At 41.7% G+C, this 20,049-nt stretch overlaps 1 protein-coding gene across 7 annotated transcripts in view; it reads left to right on the top strand.

The window, feature by feature from the left end:
- The window catches only part of LOC100296695 (X antigen family member 5), a 265,171-nt gene that overhangs the window by 54,269 nt on the left and 190,853 nt on the right, over positions 1 to 20,049 (top strand). For 3 of the 7 annotated variants that reach the window (XR_003033681.2, XR_009493691.1, XR_009493692.1), the window contains exons 2-5: positions 9,366 to 9,445; positions 9,921 to 10,059; positions 10,464 to 10,589; positions 13,582 to 13,695. Coding sequence is in view for 2 of the 7 variants with exons in the window: in XM_002692019.4 (XP_002692065.2) it covers positions 9,374 to 9,445; positions 9,921 to 10,059; positions 10,464 to 10,589; positions 13,582 to 13,604 (360 nt within the window). In the remaining 5 variants the exon portion in view is untranslated. The other 4 variants (XR_009493690.1, XM_002692019.4, XR_009493693.1 and 1 more) reach the window with 4 other exon arrangements.

Here is a 20,049-nt window from a genome sequence, read left to right as displayed (position 1 = left end):
TAAAATTTTGAGTTGCCATAATGACACCTGCTTCCACCTGAACTTAAGTTTTCTCAAACCTTGGGCTAGCCAATGCATTTTTCTTATGGAAATGCTTGTCTTAAGCTATGTTAATGTTTTATGCATTTACCCTAGACTCTGTCTTTAAGGCGGTTCTGCCTAAAGGCTCAGAACCCACTTGACAAACCAGTATGTTAAACTCATACCTTGTTCTCCTAATCTACGTTAATGAAACTATATACTTGTATGGAAATCTGCCTTTCTTCAAGATTCAAGTCAATCGTTTTATGGCCCAGGATGACTCACCTGGCGCCAATGTTATCTCAAAATGCATGTTGTGGGTGAGGGGCCTGGTGCCATTCTCTGAGTTTTGAGACATTGCCTTTCTTTAATTAGCAGACTGCTAGTCGCTATATAACATCCAGCTAAAGACTAGCAGGGGGCACTCTTTCTGCCCCCTCTATGTCAGAAGCTTTCTCTATCTCTTTTATACTTTAGTGAAACTTTATTACACAAAAGCTCTGAGCGATCAAGGCTTGTCTCTGGCCCCGGAATGAAGTCTTCTCCTCCAGAGGCCAAGAATCCCACCGTCTTCCATGGTTCAGCAACAACCTTTCACTGGGAAGGATTGAAGGCAAATGGAGAAGGGGAAAGTAGAGGATGAGATGGTTAGATAGCATCACCAACTCAACGGACATGAATTTGAACAAACTATGGCAGATAGTGGAGGACAGAGGAGCCTGGGGTGCTACAGTCCACGGGGTCTCGTGAAAAGAGTTGGACACGACTGAGTGATTGAAAACGACCTTGAGAATCTATCGGACAGCAAGGATATCAAAACAGCCAATCCCAAAGGAAACCAACTGAATATTCACTGGCAAGGCCTATGTGGAAGCTGAAGCTCCAATACTTTGGCCACCTGATGGGGTCGCACAGAGTCAGACACAACTGAAGCGACTTAGCAGCAGCAGCAGCAGCAGCAGCAGACATTAGACGTCCTTTTTCAGGAGGTAGCCATATAACCTCATATCATCCCATATTTGATAAACGTCAGGTAAAACGCCACTAGATCTAGACCTATTTACCTTATGTGTAGCGAAATAGTCATTAAACCAAGACAATGTATAATCAAAATTAAAAGCCACGTTATGTCCATAGTGAAAGTACAAAGTGTCGCACCAGTCCATCTTAGGGTTGTTAGATGTCATCAGATTAAGAAGAGGCATCACATGCGATTGTTGTCGAAGGTATTCACAGACTTGGAGATAGTCTTTTCCTTGAAATGGAGATGTACACCATAGGAAGCCTTCCACTGATGAAGAAGGGAGCACTCTGCAGACCCAGCAGTTACACTGATTGTGGAATGCAGCATAGGAGTGAGCCCAGGACAGGAAGGCATTGTCTTGAGGATCAAACGGCAAACTCAGGATTTTTGGAGTCAGCAGATGTAGGCTCACACTGATTATCATGTCCATCTGAAGAGTACAAAGTCAGAGCATAGAAAGTAAAGACATAAAATGACGTGACTTAGTTCTGGTCAGGGTGCCACCTCTTAAACTCGAGTGTGATGCACCCATGAATCAATTCCTGGCACTTTGACAGCTGTGGGAGAAGAAAGAATAACCTGGTAAGGGCCTTCCCAGAGGGGTTCGAGGGATTGGCCCCCAGATCCCAGTGTTTTTATCAGGACCTCAGTTCCTGGCTGAAATAGAGGCTTGCTTGACTCAGAAGCTGAGTCAGGAGTCACCTTCTGGAGTTCCATTAATGCCTGTTGAAAAGCTGAGAGCTGAGTTACATAATTAGTTAATTCTAAGGGTTCAGGGTCTATAACAAGGTCTGTGCATAGGAAAGGCCTTCCATAAATACATTGAAAGGGGGAAAGCCCCTCCTTTTGGGGGGCAGTCCCAGCCCTCATTAAAGCTATGGGTAGAACTTTAATCCAACTGTCCTGTGTCTCTTGAGTTAATGTGCACAGATGTCTTTTGATAATGTCGTTAGCTGTTTCAACCTTTCCTGAGGGTTGGGGTCTCCAGGAACAGTGTAAGTGATATTCTATTCCTCGAGCGTCAGACATCCCCTGAGTTAGAGCCGCTTTAAAGGTGGAGCCATTGTCACTCTGAAGCCTCTGTGGCAGCCCAAACCTGGGGATAATTTCATGGATTAAAATTCTTATAACCTCCTTAGCCTGTTCACTACGACAGGGAAAAGCCTCAATCCAGACAGTAGAAGTATCCACCCAAACTTGTGAGCAAGAATATCCATTAGCTTGTGGCATATGAGTAAAATCAATTTCCCAGTCATCTCTAGGATATTTTCGATTTTGTTGTAATCCAGATTTTGCTAGCTTTCCAGTCTTTGGGTTATTTTTCTGAAAAACTTAACATCTTTTGATAATGTCCTTTAAATTTTTCATTACATTTCTACCTTCAAACAAATGAGAAGCCATCTGGTAAGTACTCTCTTGAGAAACCTATATGCAGGTCAGGAAGCAACAGTTAGAACTGGACATGGAACAAAAGACTGGTTCCAAATAGGAAAAGGAGTACGTCAAGCCTGTATATTGTCACCCTGCTTATTTAACTTATATGCAGAGTACATCATGAGAAATGCTGTGCTGGAGGAAGCACAAGCTGGAATCAAGATTGCTGGGAGAAATATCAATAACCTCAGATATGCAGATGACACCACCCTTATGGCAGAAAGTGAAGAGGAACTAAAAAGCCTCTTGAGGAAATTGAAAGAGGAGAGTGAAAAAGTTGGCTTAAAGCTCAACATTCAGAAAACGAAGATCATGGCATTTGGTCCCATGACTTCATGGGAAATGGATGGGGAAACAGTGGAAACAGTGTCAGACTTTATTTTTTGGGGGTCCAAAATCACTGCAGATGGTGATTGCAGCCATGAAATAGAGAGGGTAACAGGCAGGAAGGCCAGGGATCTCCAAATGGAGGAAATAGGCTGCAAGTGTCAGACATTTTTTATCTCTGTTAAGCGGCAGAAGGAAACAAACTACTGATATTTTTTCCTTCTCTTTACAAATTTCAAAGGAGGTTTCTCTTAAAATACTGTGTTGCCATAATGACACCTGGTTTCACCTGAAGTTAACTATTCTCAAACCTTGAGTTAACCAATGCATTTTTTCTTATGGAGATGTTTGTCTTAAGCTCTGTTAATGTAGTATGCATTTACCCCAAACTCTGTCTTCAAGTCTGTTCCACCTAATGGCTCAGAACCTACTTGACAAACCAGTATGTTATACTCAGACATTGTTCCCCTAATCTATGTAAATGAAACTATTTGTATGGTAATCTGCCCTTCTACAACATTCAAGTCCATCATTTTACGGCCAGGGATGAATCCTCTGGTGCCAAGATTATCCCAAAATACATCTTATGGATGAGGGGCCTGGTACCATTCTGAGTTTTAAGACATTCTTTTCTTTCATTAACAGACTGCTAGTGACTATATATAATATCCAGCTGAAGACTAGCAGGGGGTACTCTTTCTGCCCCCTTCTGATGCCTATGTCAGAAGCTTTCTCTGTCTCCTTTATACTTTAATAAAACTTTATTACACAAAAGCTCTGAGTGATCAAGCCTCGTCTCTGGCCCTGGAATGAATTCTTCTCCAGAGGCCAAGAATCCCAGCGTCTTTTCCTTCAGCAACAACCTTTCAAAAGTAAAAGACGCTTACTCCTTGGAGGGAAAGTTATGACCAACCTAGACAACATATTAAAAACAGAGACATTACTTTGGCAAAAAAGGTCCGTCTAGTCAAGGCTATGGTTTTTCCAGTAGTCATGTATGGATGTGAGAGTTGGACTGTGAAGAAAGCTGAGGGCCGAAGAATTGACGCTTTGAACTGTGGTGTTGGAGAAGACTCTTGAGAGTCCCTTGGACTGCAAGGAGATCCCACCAGTCCATCCTAAAGGAGATCAGTCCTGGGTGTTCATTGGAAGGACTGATGCTGAGGCGAAGCTCCAATACTTTGGCCACCTCATGCGAAGAGTTGACTCATTGGAAAAGACCCTGATGCTGGGAGGCATTGGGGGCAGGAGGAGAGGGGACGACAGAGGATGAGATGGCTGGGTGGCATCAGCGACTCGATGGTCATGACATGTGTTTGTGTGAACTCCAGGAGTCGGTGATGGACAGGGAGGCCTGGCGTGCTGCGATTCATGGGGTCACAAAGAGTCGGACACGACTGAGCGCCTGAACCGAACTGAACTGACCTGAAGTACTCTCTACAGCTAAACGAAATCTCTGGTGTAAACCCTTAAGAATTTTCCATTGAGTATTTTCAGGAATTATTAATCGTCCATCCTCAGACTGTAGCCATCCTTTATCAGTAATCTTTGCTCCTCTTTTCTCATATCTTTCTAATTCTTCCTCACTATATTGTGGGTTTTCCTGCTCCAGGGGACCTGTCCAGATCAAAGGCATCTGCAGTGAAGGGGTTTCCTAAAGTGCTGCTTTTCTGGTTTGACAGTCAGCCAGCTGATTACCTTCAGCTACTTTACTCCCATCCCTGCTGTGCCTTTTGCAATGCGTAATGGCTACTCCTTTAGGACGATATATAGTAGTTAAAAGTCTCTGGATCTCTCTGAAATGCTTAATAGGTTCTCCTGTTGTCCTTTTAAACTGTCTTTCCTTCCCCATTGCAGCATGAGCCTGTAAAGTCAAATAAGCATACTTAGAATCAGTGTAGATATTTGCTCGCTGCCCTTTGCTTAACTCTAGAGCTCGGGTCAGGAGAAGGCGATGGCACCCCACTCCAGTACTCTTGCCTGGAAAATCTCATGGACAGAGGAGCCTGGTAGGCTGCAGTCCATGGGGTCGCTACGAGTCAGACACGACTGAGCAACTTCACTTTCACTTTTCACTTTCCTGCATTGGAGAAGGAAATGGCAACCCACTCCAGTGTTCTTGCCTGGAGAATCCCAGGGATGGGGGAGCGTGGTGGGCTGCTGTCTACGGGGTCGAACAGAATTGGACACGACTGAAGCGAGTTAGCAGCAGCAGCAGCAGCAGAGCTCGGGTCAGAGCCACAAGTTCCGCTACTGAGCACTGGTTCCCTGGGGGAGAGATTTTGCTTCTAAAACCTGTTCAGCAGTCACCGCAGCATAACCTGCATTACGCTTCCCATCCTGATCACCAGCATCAGGGTCTTTTCCTGTGAATCAGCTCTTCCCTTAAGGTGGCCAAAATATTGGAGCTTCAGCTTCAGCATCGGCCCTGCCAGTGAATATTCAGTTGGTTTCCTTTAGGATTGGCTGTTTTGATATCCTTGCTGTCCGAGGGATTCTCAAGTGTCTTCTCTAGCACCACAAACCAAAAGCGTCAGTTCTTTGTCACTCAGCCTTCTTAATGATCGAACTCACACATCTGTACATGACTACTGAAAAAGCCATAGTTTTGACTATATGGACCTTTGTCGGCAAAGTGATGTCTCTGCTTTATACTATGCTGTCTAGGTTTGATATGGGCTTCCTTGGTGGCTCAGTGGTAAGGAATTCGCCTGCATGGGTGTACCTATGGCTGATTCTTGTTGATGTTTGACAGAAAACAACAAAATTCTGTAAAGCAATTACCCTTCAATTAAAAAATAAATAAAGTGGCAAAAAAAAAAAATCTCCCTGCAATGCATGGGATGCAAGAGTCATGGGTTTCACCCCTGGGTTGGGAAGATGCCCTGCCATGCCCCATGGAAGGAGGGCATGGCAATCCACTTAACTATTCTCACCTGGAGTATCCCATGGACAGAGGCACCTGGCAGGCTGCAGTCCATGGGGTCGTAAAGAGTCAGACACTACTGAAGCAATTAGCATGCATGCATACTAGCTTTGTTACAGTTGTTCTTCCAAGGATCAAGTGTCTTAATTTAATGGCAGCAATCACCAGGCACGGTGATTTTGGAGCCTCCAAAATTCAATCTGTCCGTGCATCCACTTCCCCCCTTCTGTTTTCCGTGAAATGATAGGACTGGATGCCATAATCTTATATTTTTGAATGTTGACTTTTAAGCCAGCCTTTTCACTCTCCTCTTTCACCTGCATCAAGAGGTTCTTTAGTTCCCCTTCAGTTTCTGCCGTTAAAGTGGTATGATCTGCACATCTGAGCTTGTTGATATTTCTGACAGCAACCTTGATTCCAGCTTGTGAGTCATCCAGCCCAGCATTTCCCATGATGTGCTCTGCATGTAAGTTGAATAAGCAGAGTGACACTATACAACCTTGTCTTACTCCTTTCCCAATTTTGAACCAGTCTGTTGTTCCATGTTTTATTCTAACTGTTACTTCTTAACCCTCATACATGTTTCTCAGGAGACAGGTCAGCTTGTCTGGTACTCCCATCTCTAAGAATTTCCACAGTTTGTTGTGATCCACACAGTCAGAGGCCTTGAGGTAGTCTAGTCAATGAAGCAGAAGTAGATGTGTTTCTGGAATTCCCTTGCTTTCCCCATGATCTAATGAAGGTTGCAATTTGATCTCTTGTTTCTCTGCCTCTTCAAAACCAGCTTGTATATCTGGAAGTTCTCGTTCCATATACTGTTGAAGCCTAGCTTGAAGGAGTCTACTAACCGGAGGCTTCAGAAATATGGGACAATCTAAGCTTGAGAAATTGGAGGGTATGAATGAAGCCCAATAAGAGAGACAAGAAGAGGATTCTCTACTTTCCATGTTGTTAGCAAGCTGGGCAAGGGCTAGACCATACTTTCAAGTTCTTGTGTAGGACAGTAGCCTTTATCTAGAAAGTCATAAACAGTTCTGCAAATGTAAGAGAGAGAGGGAGAGGGTGGTGAGTGGGAGACAGGCACCCTGAGTGGATGTGAGAGACCCGTTAGAAGGGGGTTGACAATTAAATTGAGGGGGCTTTGGACTAGAGCAGATGTGGTGGACATGGGAAAAAGTCGATGCATTAGACATTTTCAAAGTAAAATGGACAGAACTCAGCAACAATGTTGACTTGAGGTGAAGGAGAGGGAATTGTAAACCTGGTTAAGACCAAGTTTCTGTGTCCTGTCATAAGGGTACAAAGGTGTCATGGGGAATCCTGGAAGTTGGCCAGGTCTGGGAAGAATTTCAAATAAGATTTTTATGTTTATGAGCTCAAGGTCTAGATGGATACAATAACCAGTATTTACATACTTAAAAGATCCTTTTCCTTTTTTAAAAAAGTGAGAAGTATTGAGATATAATTTATATACAATAGAAGTCAATGCTTTAAAGCATTACCGTTTGTCGAGTTTTGACATATGCATACCATTGTGTAAATGCTACCACAATAAAAATGTAGAAAACGTCCCATTGGTTTGAAAATGCTTCCTTGGGCTATTTGCATTCAGACTCCTTCCTCCAGTCCTATACCCTGGCAACCACAGATATATTTCTCTGCCTATAGTTGTGCTTTTCCAGAAATCCATTGACATGAAATCATATAATACATAGCTTTCTGTGTCTGACATCTCTCATTGGCACAGCTGAGATGCATCCTTGCTGTTACATGCATTAGTAGTTCCTTTTCAAATGACTGTGTAGTGTTCTTTTGTACGAGTATACTCTTTTGTTTTTCTTTCATCTTTATACCAGTTGTTGAATAGTTGGGCTGTTTCTAGTTTTGGCTATTAGGAGTACATGAGTAGAATATTTGAGTAAAGGTCCTTGTGTGAACATGTTTTCCTTTCTCTTGGGTAAATTTAAAACTCCTAGTAAGTACGAAAATTCCTGCTATAATTGAAAAAGAAGAACGTGCTACTGGAGAAGAGTGCAGAAATAGCTACAGAAGGAATGAAAAGGCTAAGCCAAAGTGGAAACAATGCCCAGTTGTGGATGTGTCTGGTGGTGAAAGTGAAGTCCGATGCTAAAAGAACAATACTGTATAGGAACCAGAGGTATATTCAGAGAAACTAGTTACCAGTTCAGAGATTTAAATGTGCAGTGCACCAAGCAAAAAGTGGAAACAGAGGCATCTATTTATGTACTTATTCCATGGAAGTGAGTAAAGCCATTGGGAGTATGACAGAAAACCCAGAAGCAGAGAAGGAAATGGTTCATCAAGCATGCATAAAAATAGATATTAAAAAACGTAATATCTATTTCTGTCATGACTGTCTTTCTGAGACACATTCTCCACTAAGGGTAACCTGGGACTACCTATCACCACAGTTTGTGGATGCATAAGAAAGACTGCAGTGGAAGGAAAAAAATACAGTCTTCAAGCCCCTTTCTCATCCTCCAGAGACCCTGCGGTTCCAGGACTCTACCTCAATGGCGGGAAAACCGCAACCTGCACTGCACATGCCCAACTCAGTGAGCATGCGCAGTGTGTGCGTGCGCATCCGTTGCTGCGCATGCGCCTTGGTGCGCATACGCCTTCCTGAGCGTTCTGTGAGGAGCGTTGGGCCTGAGACGGGTCTGTTTATTCAGTCCTGGTTCTTTCTCACTACTTGAGACTCACCAGGTGGGTTCACAGGTCTGTCCTGTCTGGAGTTTAAGTGTGTGTGCGTGTGAGGGGGAGCCAGCGAGTTTCGCGCGGGTCGGGCAGTGCGATCTAGGGCCTTTGAGGAGGAAGGCCCTCAAGGTAGTCATCTTTCTCCTCACAAGTGTTGCGACGCCATAGTTCTTGCCTTGGTGGCGGGAGAGGAAGGGCAGTGGGCAGAGGAGGGCAGGGGGTAGGATGATGGTGGGGGGAGACTTGGGGGTGCTATTTGAGATATTTGGTTCATTGGGGCCCTGGAACTGACGACAGAGCACAGAATCTGGGGCCGGCAGTGGGACCTGGGCAGGGGTTGGGGTGGGCGATTAAGGAAAGGCCTAGAAACCGGACCACAGTGGGGTTGTGACTGTATCGCGGGTTTTGTGGTAAGGTGCCAAGAGAGAAGTGGACCGGTTGCTCTGTATGCAGCCTCACCTCAGCCCCAGACACTGAGAAAATCGCCATAGTCAGGCTGTAAAGACTGAGCCTTTCTTCGTGTTCCAACTGAATTCCAAGGGAGTTGGGGAAAATAGGTCTGGTGAATAGGAGTGTGACATGAGCAATAGTCCTGAGCTTTTGAATTCCTAGCAGTATTTCACTAAAGATCTTCATGATGGAGAATTCTGTTGTGAAATCAAACGTCCTCACAAAAATTCAGCCTTCTTATGTACCTTAAGGTGATTTCTCTGCCAGCTTCGCAAAGACACAAATGGCTTTGCAAGCGACTGTATTTGGTGTAATTGAAATGCATGTACACTCATACTTAACCAGAGTTTTCTTTTGAAAGTATTTTCACATTAAAAAAAAACAAGTCAACATAAGGTCATAAAAGTGATCAAATATAGCTGTACTCTTAAATACATTTTCTAAATCACAATATTCTGCTTTCAGGGAGAAATATGAGTGGGCAAGTGGCATCAACATTGGGACCTACAAAGCAAGATTGCTCCCAGGTGGATGAACCTGTGGTTGTGAGTAACCTTACCATTTGGTGTTTTCTGTTAGCACAAGTTTATTTTTGAGAAAATGATGTTAAGTAGTACAGATGCGGTGATAAAGGTCTTCCATGCTGATAAAGGGTGACACTTTGTCTTAGGAAGGAACATTGATCCAGATATATTATAGTCTGGCGTTGCCTGGATGATTATACTGTTAAATTCCCTGGAAATGTGCCCAGTGACTCCCTCCTCCTGCTTATTAACAACAGGCTGCATACTTCCATCCCAACATAGACTTAAATAACTTCCAAAGTCTTCCTGGGTAACTCTTATGGGAGCTAACTCTTCTCTGTGGGAAGAGTAACTTTATTAAAAGTAAGTACATAGAATTGTGTTGGGAAAATGTTGTTAGTTTTAATTATGATCAGATATATCTATGTATTATGTATATTTATGCTATTAGATGTATTAACAACAAAAGTTTTTATTTGCATGCACTCTCTACTAGGACCAGCAGCCCAGTGTTGAGCAACCTCAACAAGAGGAACCACCAGCTGAGATTCAGGATATCACACCTAGAAAGGAGGAAGTACATGGAGAGGATCCAGTGAATCGTGATGAAGAAGAGGAGAAGGATCCCTTTGAAGGTAAAGTGTATCTGTGCCTCATGCCTTAAGACATAACCAGTAAGAAGAGGAAAGGAAACATTAGAAAAGGACTTCAGACAGTTCCTAAAAAACTGAGGAGAGTATAGTTTGCAGGTCAGTGTGGTCGCTCAAATTTTCCCTTGTTTTCAAGACAAAGAGAAGGGGGCAACTAAGGTGTCTGAGGACAACCCTGGAAAAGGAAAATGGTAATAACATTCGGAAAATTCTGCTTTCCTTTTTCTCCAGCAAAACATTCCTGGAATAATGCTCCTGAGGTTCTTATTCATCACATTTTTAGCATACTAACCTAAGGCTTTTAATTCATAACACCGAGGGAATGAATATCATCATTCCCTTGTTTATATTGTATGCTTTACAGCTGAATTGATGCATTTTTTTTAAAGATTCTGGCCTGGAAGCTGATCTCCAGCAATTGGCTCTGGCAAAGACTGGGGGTGAAGGTGGAGATGGTCCTGATGTCAGGGAGGAGTTTGCATCAAATACAGAGCCTGTTGAAATGCCAGAAGCAGGTATGTCATCCATTCAGAAAGTAATTTATGTGGTTTCTGTTTTTCAGAATATTATATCTTTACTAATATAGAGGGAACATTACTATTATTTTAATAACAGAGTTCACATATTCTTTGAAAGATAGTTCAGACCCCAGATGCCTGAATGCCTGACTTACAGACTTTCAAATAAAGAAACAGACAGGATCAAAGCCATATCGAATTGAAAATAGGAAACCGTTTTCTTCTCTTGAGTATAAGTACTTTAAGCAACAGCTAATAATTTTCAGGTTCTTTTATAATTTCTGCTTGTAGCAAATATGGAATGCATTTGTAATAAATATCAGTTTATATGAAATATGCTTAGGCATCCAAGTAGGTTCTAGTACCAGCTTAGCATAATGTGTGTGATTCTGTGAAATCCCTTAACTTCTAAACTCAACTTTACTCATGTAAGTTGTGAATTCAGAACAGATACACGACGATGCTGATTTTTCAATGCTAATTTCTGCATTCTCTGATTCTCTTTGATGGAATGCATACAAGAATACTCTGTTTTGTATGATGTATTTATCATAAAATGTCATCTTGAGTCAAATTATAACAGGGGAATTGAGATTTCATTTTCTGACGGGGGACACATGTACACCTGTGGCTGATTCATGTCAATGTATGGCAAAAACCACCAGAATATTGTAATTAGTCTCCAATTAAAATCAATTAATTAATTTTTTATAAAAGAAAATGAGCCAACATTCTGCTTGATGTATGTTAAATTCTCTCAAATTCTGAATTCTCTAGCTCTTTAAAAAATAGTTGCATTTTAAATCCTTTCCCCAGGGAAGCATGAAATGACTGAATAATAAAATGGCCAAAGATAGTCTAGTTTCCTGTTTCTGTGGCTGATCAAGTTGAGAGAGTGCATTTAGTCAGTGATATTCAAGGCAGGTGTGAGTAAGATACATATGCTAAGCACACTACCTGCCCCCACGTTTGGTCTTTTTTTTGGGGGGGGGAGGTTGCTTATTTTAATTGGAGGATGATTACTTTACAATACTATGAAGGTTTTGCCATATACCCCACTCTCACTCTTAAAGAACTAATAAAAATCTGAGCCTCGTGATATAATCATCTCTAACCGTATCCAGTATGTTATTTTTCCTCTTTGATACATGAGTTTAAAAAGTTTTGAAGGCCAAAAATTGTAACTCTAGTTCTTCCCGCGTAATCAACTTAGTATCTTTCACTTACCTGTTTTCCAACTTGCTGACAATGAATTGCATGGTGCTGATTTTAAAGGAGGAACTTCATAGTTAGGGAAGAATTTACTGTGTATTAGCCTTCTAAATATTTTCACTTTACATTTTTTTTCCATTCCATTTGAACAATTAGATGAAAATACAACTTTCAGACGACTTTCAAGTAACTACAGAACATGATTAAAATGTTCTCATAGAAAAATCTTAGCCCTAAATATGTGTGGTATTTAAAAAGAAAAATACATAAATTACAAGGTACATAAATATAAAATCCTACATCCAACATAAAAGGTAAGAAAAAGAGCAACAGAATAAACCTAAGGGAAAAAGAAAAAGATACTTATTAAAAGACAGGTATGAAGTGTTAGGAAGAGGAAAATAAACTCAACTAATAAATAAAGACAATGTGCTAGTTTACATAATTTTTAATATATATATATATACACACACACATTTTTTAATATTCTTTTCCATTGTGATTTATCACAGGAGATTGGACATTAGTTCCCTGTGCTGTATAGTAGGACCTTGTTGTTTATCCATTCTGAATGTAATGGTTTGTATCTGCCAACCCCAAACTGCCAGTCCATTCCTCTAGGTTACATCATTGTGAAGCAAATGGACAAAGCCCAAGTACTCAGAAATATGAACAAGACACTAACAGTTAGTATATTACAGAATTAAAACAGAGTATAATCTGGAACTCAAATATTTTCAGAATATTGATGAAATGGCTAGTAGGGTAGAAAAACAAATATTATTTAACATACCTCACAGTAACTAAATAACTAAACATCACAAATACCGTGGATGAACTTTTGAAATTGGTCAGAGTTTTCTCTCAAAAGCCATTATCATTTAGAAACAAAAAAATCTGCTTTTCCAGATTTTCTTTCTCTCTTCTTACTTGCTTTTCTCTCTCACTCATACTCCCTCTTGCTCTCCCTTTTCTTCTCTCCTTTTTTCTTTCTTTCTTTTTTTTTTTTTGGTGTGGCTGCGAGAAACATACCTATTTCTGCTTCACATTTTGATGTCACCATGTCGCCAGTGATAGTAATGACTTAAAATTAGTGTCAGCATATAATGTATTATACCAACTGGAATGCTTTCCAGGGTGAAAAGAAACATTTAGAATTACATGAGGGCCACAGGTAAAAAAGGGGACAAATGTTTAACCGACTTAAAACCACCATATCAGGGATAAATTAGAACAAATGAAAATGTCTACAGTTTTCGACAGTAGAGAAGAAACAAATGTAATACTGGCCTTTTTATTTACTTCACTTAAGCAGTAACAGAGAGAACAACTGTTTAGCTATCCTATATTTGGAATATTATTTCAAACCAACGCATTTAAATGATACTTTTTTGGGATTTTTTGTTTCAGTTTTTGTGTATTTTGTTCTCCTTAGGGTGCTTTTTGTTGTTAGATATTTTACTGAATGTGTACACAGTTTTGCCTTCTACTGAAAACTACCTTCTGATAGGTTCCATTGATTTCATTTGTTCTGAACTCAGTGTCCTTCTTTTCTTGTATAACTAGGAAGAGTAGTGTGTTTTTAAAAATACTGGTATTGTGCCTGAAAAGTCTATAAAATCTCTATAGAGGATTAACTGAAGGTAAGCCAAAGGTCGCCCTTAGTGTTCCTGTTTTAGTCCATTTTATAAAACTACAACTGCAGTGAACTTTGTATACCTCTCCTGTCATCGAAATAAAGTTCTGCTAAGTAACTTTTTTAATGTTTATATTATAGGTGAAGGGCAACCATTTGCTTGAAAGAAGATAAACTGAAACCATCTATGCTGCTCTTATGTTCTGTATTTGACTATTAAAGTTTCGGTCAATAAAGTTTCATTTTCTACTTGCACATTTTTTGTTAAATTTATCCCTGGGTATTTAATGTTATTGAAAATTCATGGTTTGTGATTTTTATTGTCTAGTTGAGGATGTATGTAGAGATAGAATGTCTATATATAGATTTTCTGTCCAACAATTCCTCTAAATATGCATATTAATTCCACAAATTTAGATCTAGATTATTTTTGCTTTTCAAAATATACTATTATATTTGAATATCAACAGTTTCTACTGGCTTAAACCTTAAACCTGTCCTCATTTTGCAGCATTGAACAAACCTGGCCAGAATAGTCTTGACTAAAGCAGGTGATAATCGGCATTTTTCCCAATAGGAAATGAAAAATCTTCTCCATTTCAACCTGTTTACGTTGCTTTTTTGTAGATATACTTTATCAGAGTAAGTTCCATTCTATTCCTAGTTTGCTGTCTTGAATATAGATTAATTTTCATCAAACACTTATACTGCATCAATTGTGATGATCATAGAATTGTTTTCCCTCCATTTTTCTATTAATGTGGTGAATTGCATTGGTAACCTTATACATGTAAACCACCCTTGCACTTCTAGGGTTAAAAAAATTGGGTCATAACATATTCTTTAGGTGTAATCTACATGTTAATGCATATACATACATATATATACCCACACATAAAAAATTCATAAAAGCCTTTGGTCTTCTCTTGAATAAATGGGTTTACAAAATGTGCCACCCAAATCTCATACGGTGTCCCTGATGAAATCATTGACAGAGAAACATTTTTAAAAACTTAATATATTTGTATTGTCCTATAGAGAAATGGAATGCCAAAGCCATTGTTAAAGGTTGTAGGGAGACAGGAAAAGAACTGCTGTCAAATTGCATGGCAAATGGCACAGCATATCTTTCACACATTTCTGACTTGCCTTCCAAGGTTTTTTGGGTGCAGGGAGAGAACAGCCACAAACATCTTTTCTTCTCCATGATGTCCTCCATTGGCTTGATAGTCACCAGATCTCAGAAGCCCTCCAGTTGTCTGTGAGTGTGTGTGTGTGTGTGTGTGTGTGTGTGTGTGTGTGAATCACTTAGTCGTGTCCGACTCTTTGCGACCCCACGAACTGTAGCCCGCCAGGCTTCTCTGTCCATGGAATTCTCCAGGCAAGAATACTGGAGTGGATTGCCATTCCCTTCTCCAGAGGATCTTCCCAGCCCAGGGATCGAACCCTGGTCTCCTGCAGATTCTTTACCTTTGAGCTACAGGGAAGTCCTCCAGCTGTCTGATTCCTCCCTTCTATCCTTTTTATTAACATAATAACAAAACGCTTACATCTCTGAGCCCCCATCTGCATCCTCATGCACCAAAAAAATATATTTCTGCAACAAAGGACCTATTCAGACTTCACTCTGCTTAGCGAATAACAGGGGATTATAAATAGCAGCTGTTGTGCCCTTATAGAGGTATGAAAATCCAGGTCCAAAAGGATTGAAAATGGGAGGTTCAAATCTACCATTAGACAGTATCCCATCTTACCAAAAAGTATGTGAAAAAGCCCCTAGGTCATGGAGCTGTCTGACAAGATTAGATCCTAGCTAGAAGAAAAGGGAAAGGAATGAGGGGAACTTCGTGAGACAAAATGACTTGAGTCTTATCTGCTCTGTCTCCTTATTGGCTATGACATGACATAACTGGGCTTCCCTGGTGGCTCAGACGGTAAAGAATCCACCTGCAGTGCTGGAGACCTGGGTTTGATCCCTGTGTTGGGAAGATCTCCTGGAGGAGGCCACGGAAACCCACTCCAGTATTCTTGCCTGAGGAATCCCCATGGATAGAGGTGCCTGACGGACTATAGTCCATGGGTTCACAAAGAGTCAGACACGACGGAGCGACTAAGCACAGCACTTGACATAACTAAGAGTATCAGTACTGGCTCTGACACATACTGAGTGAAGGTGAGAAAGGTATTTACATCCTTTGGATCTGTTTCCCCATTTCTAAAATGGAAATTACAATTTTACACTAAATATTTGTTATGAAGAATAAACAAGATAACGTGAAGTAGGCATTACATTGCAAATGGATTTGGCTTATTCTACCTCATTTTTTCATTTAAACATTTACCTTTACAATTACAATTCTCTCACAAGTGATACAGATTTTGAATTTCAAGTAGACTATAAGGTTAACTTTTAATATGAACTGGACTTCAGAAACATATTTTGTCTAAATAAATATATTGATTCAATAGCTGGTATCAGACATGGCATCCATTGTAAGGTTGGTTTGTTAATGAGGACTGACAAGGCTACCCTAAGTCATAGTATGTAGTGAAAACCGTGCTCCTTGCTGTGTGTGATGACAAAATAAGCCAGTATTCTGGTCACACAACATCACACAACTCAACACCAGACTCTGTCACGTAGTCAGGCAGCCAGTCCCTAAGTCACAGCGCAGGAGCTACAGGGCCTCAGGGCACCACTGCAGTTGTTAGTTTGGCTTGTCACCTTCTACGGGCTTGGCCAGTAAGGAGACAATGAACCCGAATGGATTCAGATTCTACCTTACAGACAGTGCAGAAGCAATATGACCCTGGTGTCAGTTGCCTTGTCCCTAGTCCAGTGGTTTGACACTGAATTGGAAGGCCTCAGTAACAGGCACTACAGGTGGTGGGTCTCTGCCAGGAAGGAGCCCACAGTTGTGCCCTATGGCACTGAGCAGCTCTGCAGTCCACAGCTGTACTCTCAGCTGGGGCTAGGGAGACCATCCTATGTTCAACTGAAACCAGAGGTGGATGAGTAACAACTTTGTGTCACCTCCAGCTGGATGAGGAGGCAGGTGAGAAATGGCCTCATAGCAGCTCTTCATCAGGCTGCTTATCTCCCCTTGCTGCAAGAGCAATCAGGAGGTTCTCTGCCAAGATTCAAGCCAGCCTGCAGTTTAGCCTTGCCTACGTAGCCTAAGTGGGGACATGCAAGGGCACCAGGGCACCAAGACAGAGTCACACCCCTGCAGTGTCTGGAACAAGACACAAGGCATTATGTATGGTGCTACAAATATGACACCTATATACTGACTCCTACATGGAGGAGATGCTTTTCCTGTCAGTCATTAAAAATATTCCTTCATTGAGTACACACACATTGATTACTAGCATGTCTCAGGACGTGTCTGCAATGCTTGAAATAACAAGACCAGTGATGTGAGGTGGATGATGGGAATATCACACTGGTGGACCAGACAGACACATAAACAGAAAAGAAGTGCAAAGGAGAAACACAGGGAATGGACCTAAGGGAAAAGCAAAGCAAAACGGTGAGCAGGGTGGCCAAGAAGCAGGAGGAAAGCTAGAAGATAAGGTTCATTCTAAGAGTGAAAGAGGTTATATATAACACAGCTGTGCTTTGACCCAGGCTGTGGATGAGAGTCACAACCTCCCCTGCATCACTGCCCCTTTTGAGGGTGGTGTCTGGGAGTCTAGAGATTCTGAAGGGAGAGAAGGAAAATACATAGTGCAGGGGGTACGTGCACCCGCCCTGACAGAGATGCAGGTGCAGCTTGTTACAGTTACCAGGTGGGGATGAGCGGAGTTGGATTCGGTGACTCAAGAAGAAATGTGCAAATGAATGTAAAGGGAGAAAGCACATGGAGAGGGGGTAAACAGCTCCAACTCCCATTCTGTACCTGGGTAGGTGCTCCATTACTGTTCGTGAGAAGGCTCCCTGGTCTGAGCTCTGGGAGGGAGTGATGAGCATTCTAAGGACCCACCATCAGCCCTAAGCAGGGGGCACTGAGTGTGTGAAGACTTAAGTCTCAGCCTTTACCACTGACAGACACAGAAAGCTTCTTAGTCCTGCTGAGAGTGGGGCTCTGGAAGCTTAGGGAAGCTCAAAGGTAAGGTGGAGGTGGTGGTGGTTGTTCAGTCGCTCAGTCGTGTCCAACTATTTACTACCCATGGCCTGCAGCATGCCAGGCTCCTCTGTCCTCCACTATCTCCCTGAGTTTGATCAAATTAATGTCCATTGGGTTGGTGATGCTATCTAATCATCTCACCCTCTGTCGCCCCCTTCTCCTCCTGCCTTCAATCTTTTTGCATCAGGGTCCTTTCCAATGAGTCAGCTATTCGCATCAGGTGGCCAAAGTATTGCAGCTTCAGCATCAGTCCTTCCAGTGAGTATTCAGAGTTCATTTCCTTTAGGATTGGCGGGTTTGTTCTCCTTGCTGTCCAAGGGATTCTCAAGGCTCATCTCTAGCACCACAATTCGAAAGCATCAATTCTTGGCACTCAGCCTTCTTAATGATCCAACTCACACATCTGTACATCACTACTGGAAAAACCATAGTTTTGACTCTACAGACCTTTGTCAGCAAAGTGATGGCTCTGCTTTTTAATATGGTGTCTAGGTTTGTCATGGTCTTCCCTGGGGGCTCAGCGGTAAAGAATCTGTCTGTTATGCAGCACACTTAGGAGATATGGGTTCAATCCCTGGGTCAGGAAGATCCCCTGGAGGAGGGCATGGCAACCCACTCCAGTATTCTCATCTGGAGAATCCCCTGGACAGAGGAGCCTGGTGGGCCTCTGTCCATGGGGTCGTAAAGAGCCAGACACTACTGAAGTGCCTGAGAATTCATGTAAGCTAGGTTTGTCATAGCTTTCCTTCCAAGGAGCAAGCGTCTTTTAATTTCATGGCTGCAATCACCATTTGCAGTGATTTTCGAGCCCAAGAAAATGAAATCTGTCACTGCTTCCACTTCAGTTCAGTCGCTCAGCCATGTCCGACTGTTTGTGACCCCCTGAACCGCAGCACGCCAGGCCTCCCTGTCCATCACCAACTCCTGGAGTTCACCCAAACTCATGTCCATTGAGTCGGTGATGCCATCCAACCATCTCATCCTCTGTCGTCCCCTTCTCCTGCCCTCAATCTTTGCCAGCATTAGGGTCTTTTCAAATGAGTCAGTTCTTCGCATCAGGTGGCCAAAGTATTGGAGTTTCAGCTTCAACATCAGCCCTTCCAATGAACACCCAGGACTGATCTCCTTTAGGATGGACTGCTTCCACTTACCCCCCTTCTATTTGCCATGAAGTGATAGGACCAGATGCCATGATCTTAGTGTTTTAATAGTTGAGTTTTAAGCCAGTTTTTTCACTCTCCTCTTTCACCCGTATCCAAAGGTTCTTTAGTCGCTCTTCACTTTCTGCCATTAGAGTGGTGTCATCTGTGTATCTGAGCTTGTCGAGATTTCTCCCAGCAATCTTCATTCAGCTTTTGAGTCATCCAGTCCAGCGTTTTGCATGATGTACTCTGCGTATAAGTTAAATAAGCAGCATGACGATACACGGCCTTGCCGTTCTCCTTCCCCAATTATGAAGCAGTCATTTGTTCCAACTCTGGTTCTAACGGTTGCTTCTTGGCCCCCATACAGGTTTCTGAGGAGACAGGTCGAGTAGTCTGGCACTGCCCTCTGTTTAAGAATTTTCTCTATTTGTTGTGATCCACGCAGTCAGAGGTCTTAGCGTAGTCAATGACACAGAAGTAGATGTTTTAGAAAAAGTAGATGCATTAGACGTTTATGAAGTAAAATGGACAGAACTCAGCAAGAATTTGGACTTGAGGTGAGGGAGTGGGAATCGTAAACATGGATAAGACCAAGTTTGTGTGTCCTGTCATAAAAGTACAAAACTGTCATGGTGAATTCTGGAAGTTGTCCAGGTCTGGGAAGAATTCCAAATTAGATTTTTATGTTTTTGAGCTCATGGTCTACATGGATAAAATAACCAGTATTTAAATACTTAAAATTTCTTTTTCCTTTAAAAAAATTATTGTGGTATAATTTATATACAATAAAAGCCAACACTTTAACATATTACCATTTGTAGATTTTTGACAAATGTATACCGTGGTATAAATGCTACCACAATAAAAACGTAGAAAATGTCTCAATGTTCAAAAATGCTCCCTTGGGGTATTTTCCGTCAGACTCCTTCCTCCACTCCTGTACCCTGGCAACCACAGATACATTTCTGTGCCAACAGTTGTGCCATTTCCAGAAATCCATTGACATGAAATCATATAATATGTAGCCTTCTGTGTCTGGTTTCTCTCATTTGCACAGTTGAGATGCATCCTTGCTTTTACATGCATTAGTTACTTTTTTTTTTTTATTATTGTGTAGTTTTTGGGCTCCAAAATCAGTGCACATGGTGACTGCAGCCATGAAATTAAAAGACGCTTACTCTTTGGAAGGAAAGTTATGACCTAGATAGCATATTCAAAAGCAGAGACTTACTTTGCCGACAAAGGTTCGTCTAGTCAAGGCTATGGTTTTTCCTGTGGTCATGTATGGATGTGAGAGTTGGACTGTGAAGAAGGCTGAGCACTGAAGAATTGAT

The sequence above is a fragment of the Bos taurus genome, unplaced genomic scaffold (genome assembly GCF_002263795.3).
Source record: "Bos taurus isolate L1 Dominette 01449 registration number 42190680 breed Hereford unplaced genomic scaffold, ARS-UCD2.0 Leftover_ScbfJmS_1396, whole genome shotgun sequence".
NCBI classification, from domain to species: domain Eukaryota; kingdom Metazoa; phylum Chordata; class Mammalia; order Artiodactyla; family Bovidae; genus Bos; species Bos taurus.
Note: the sequence above shows the minus strand (reverse complement) of the source record. Positions and strands in the feature narration are given on the sequence as shown.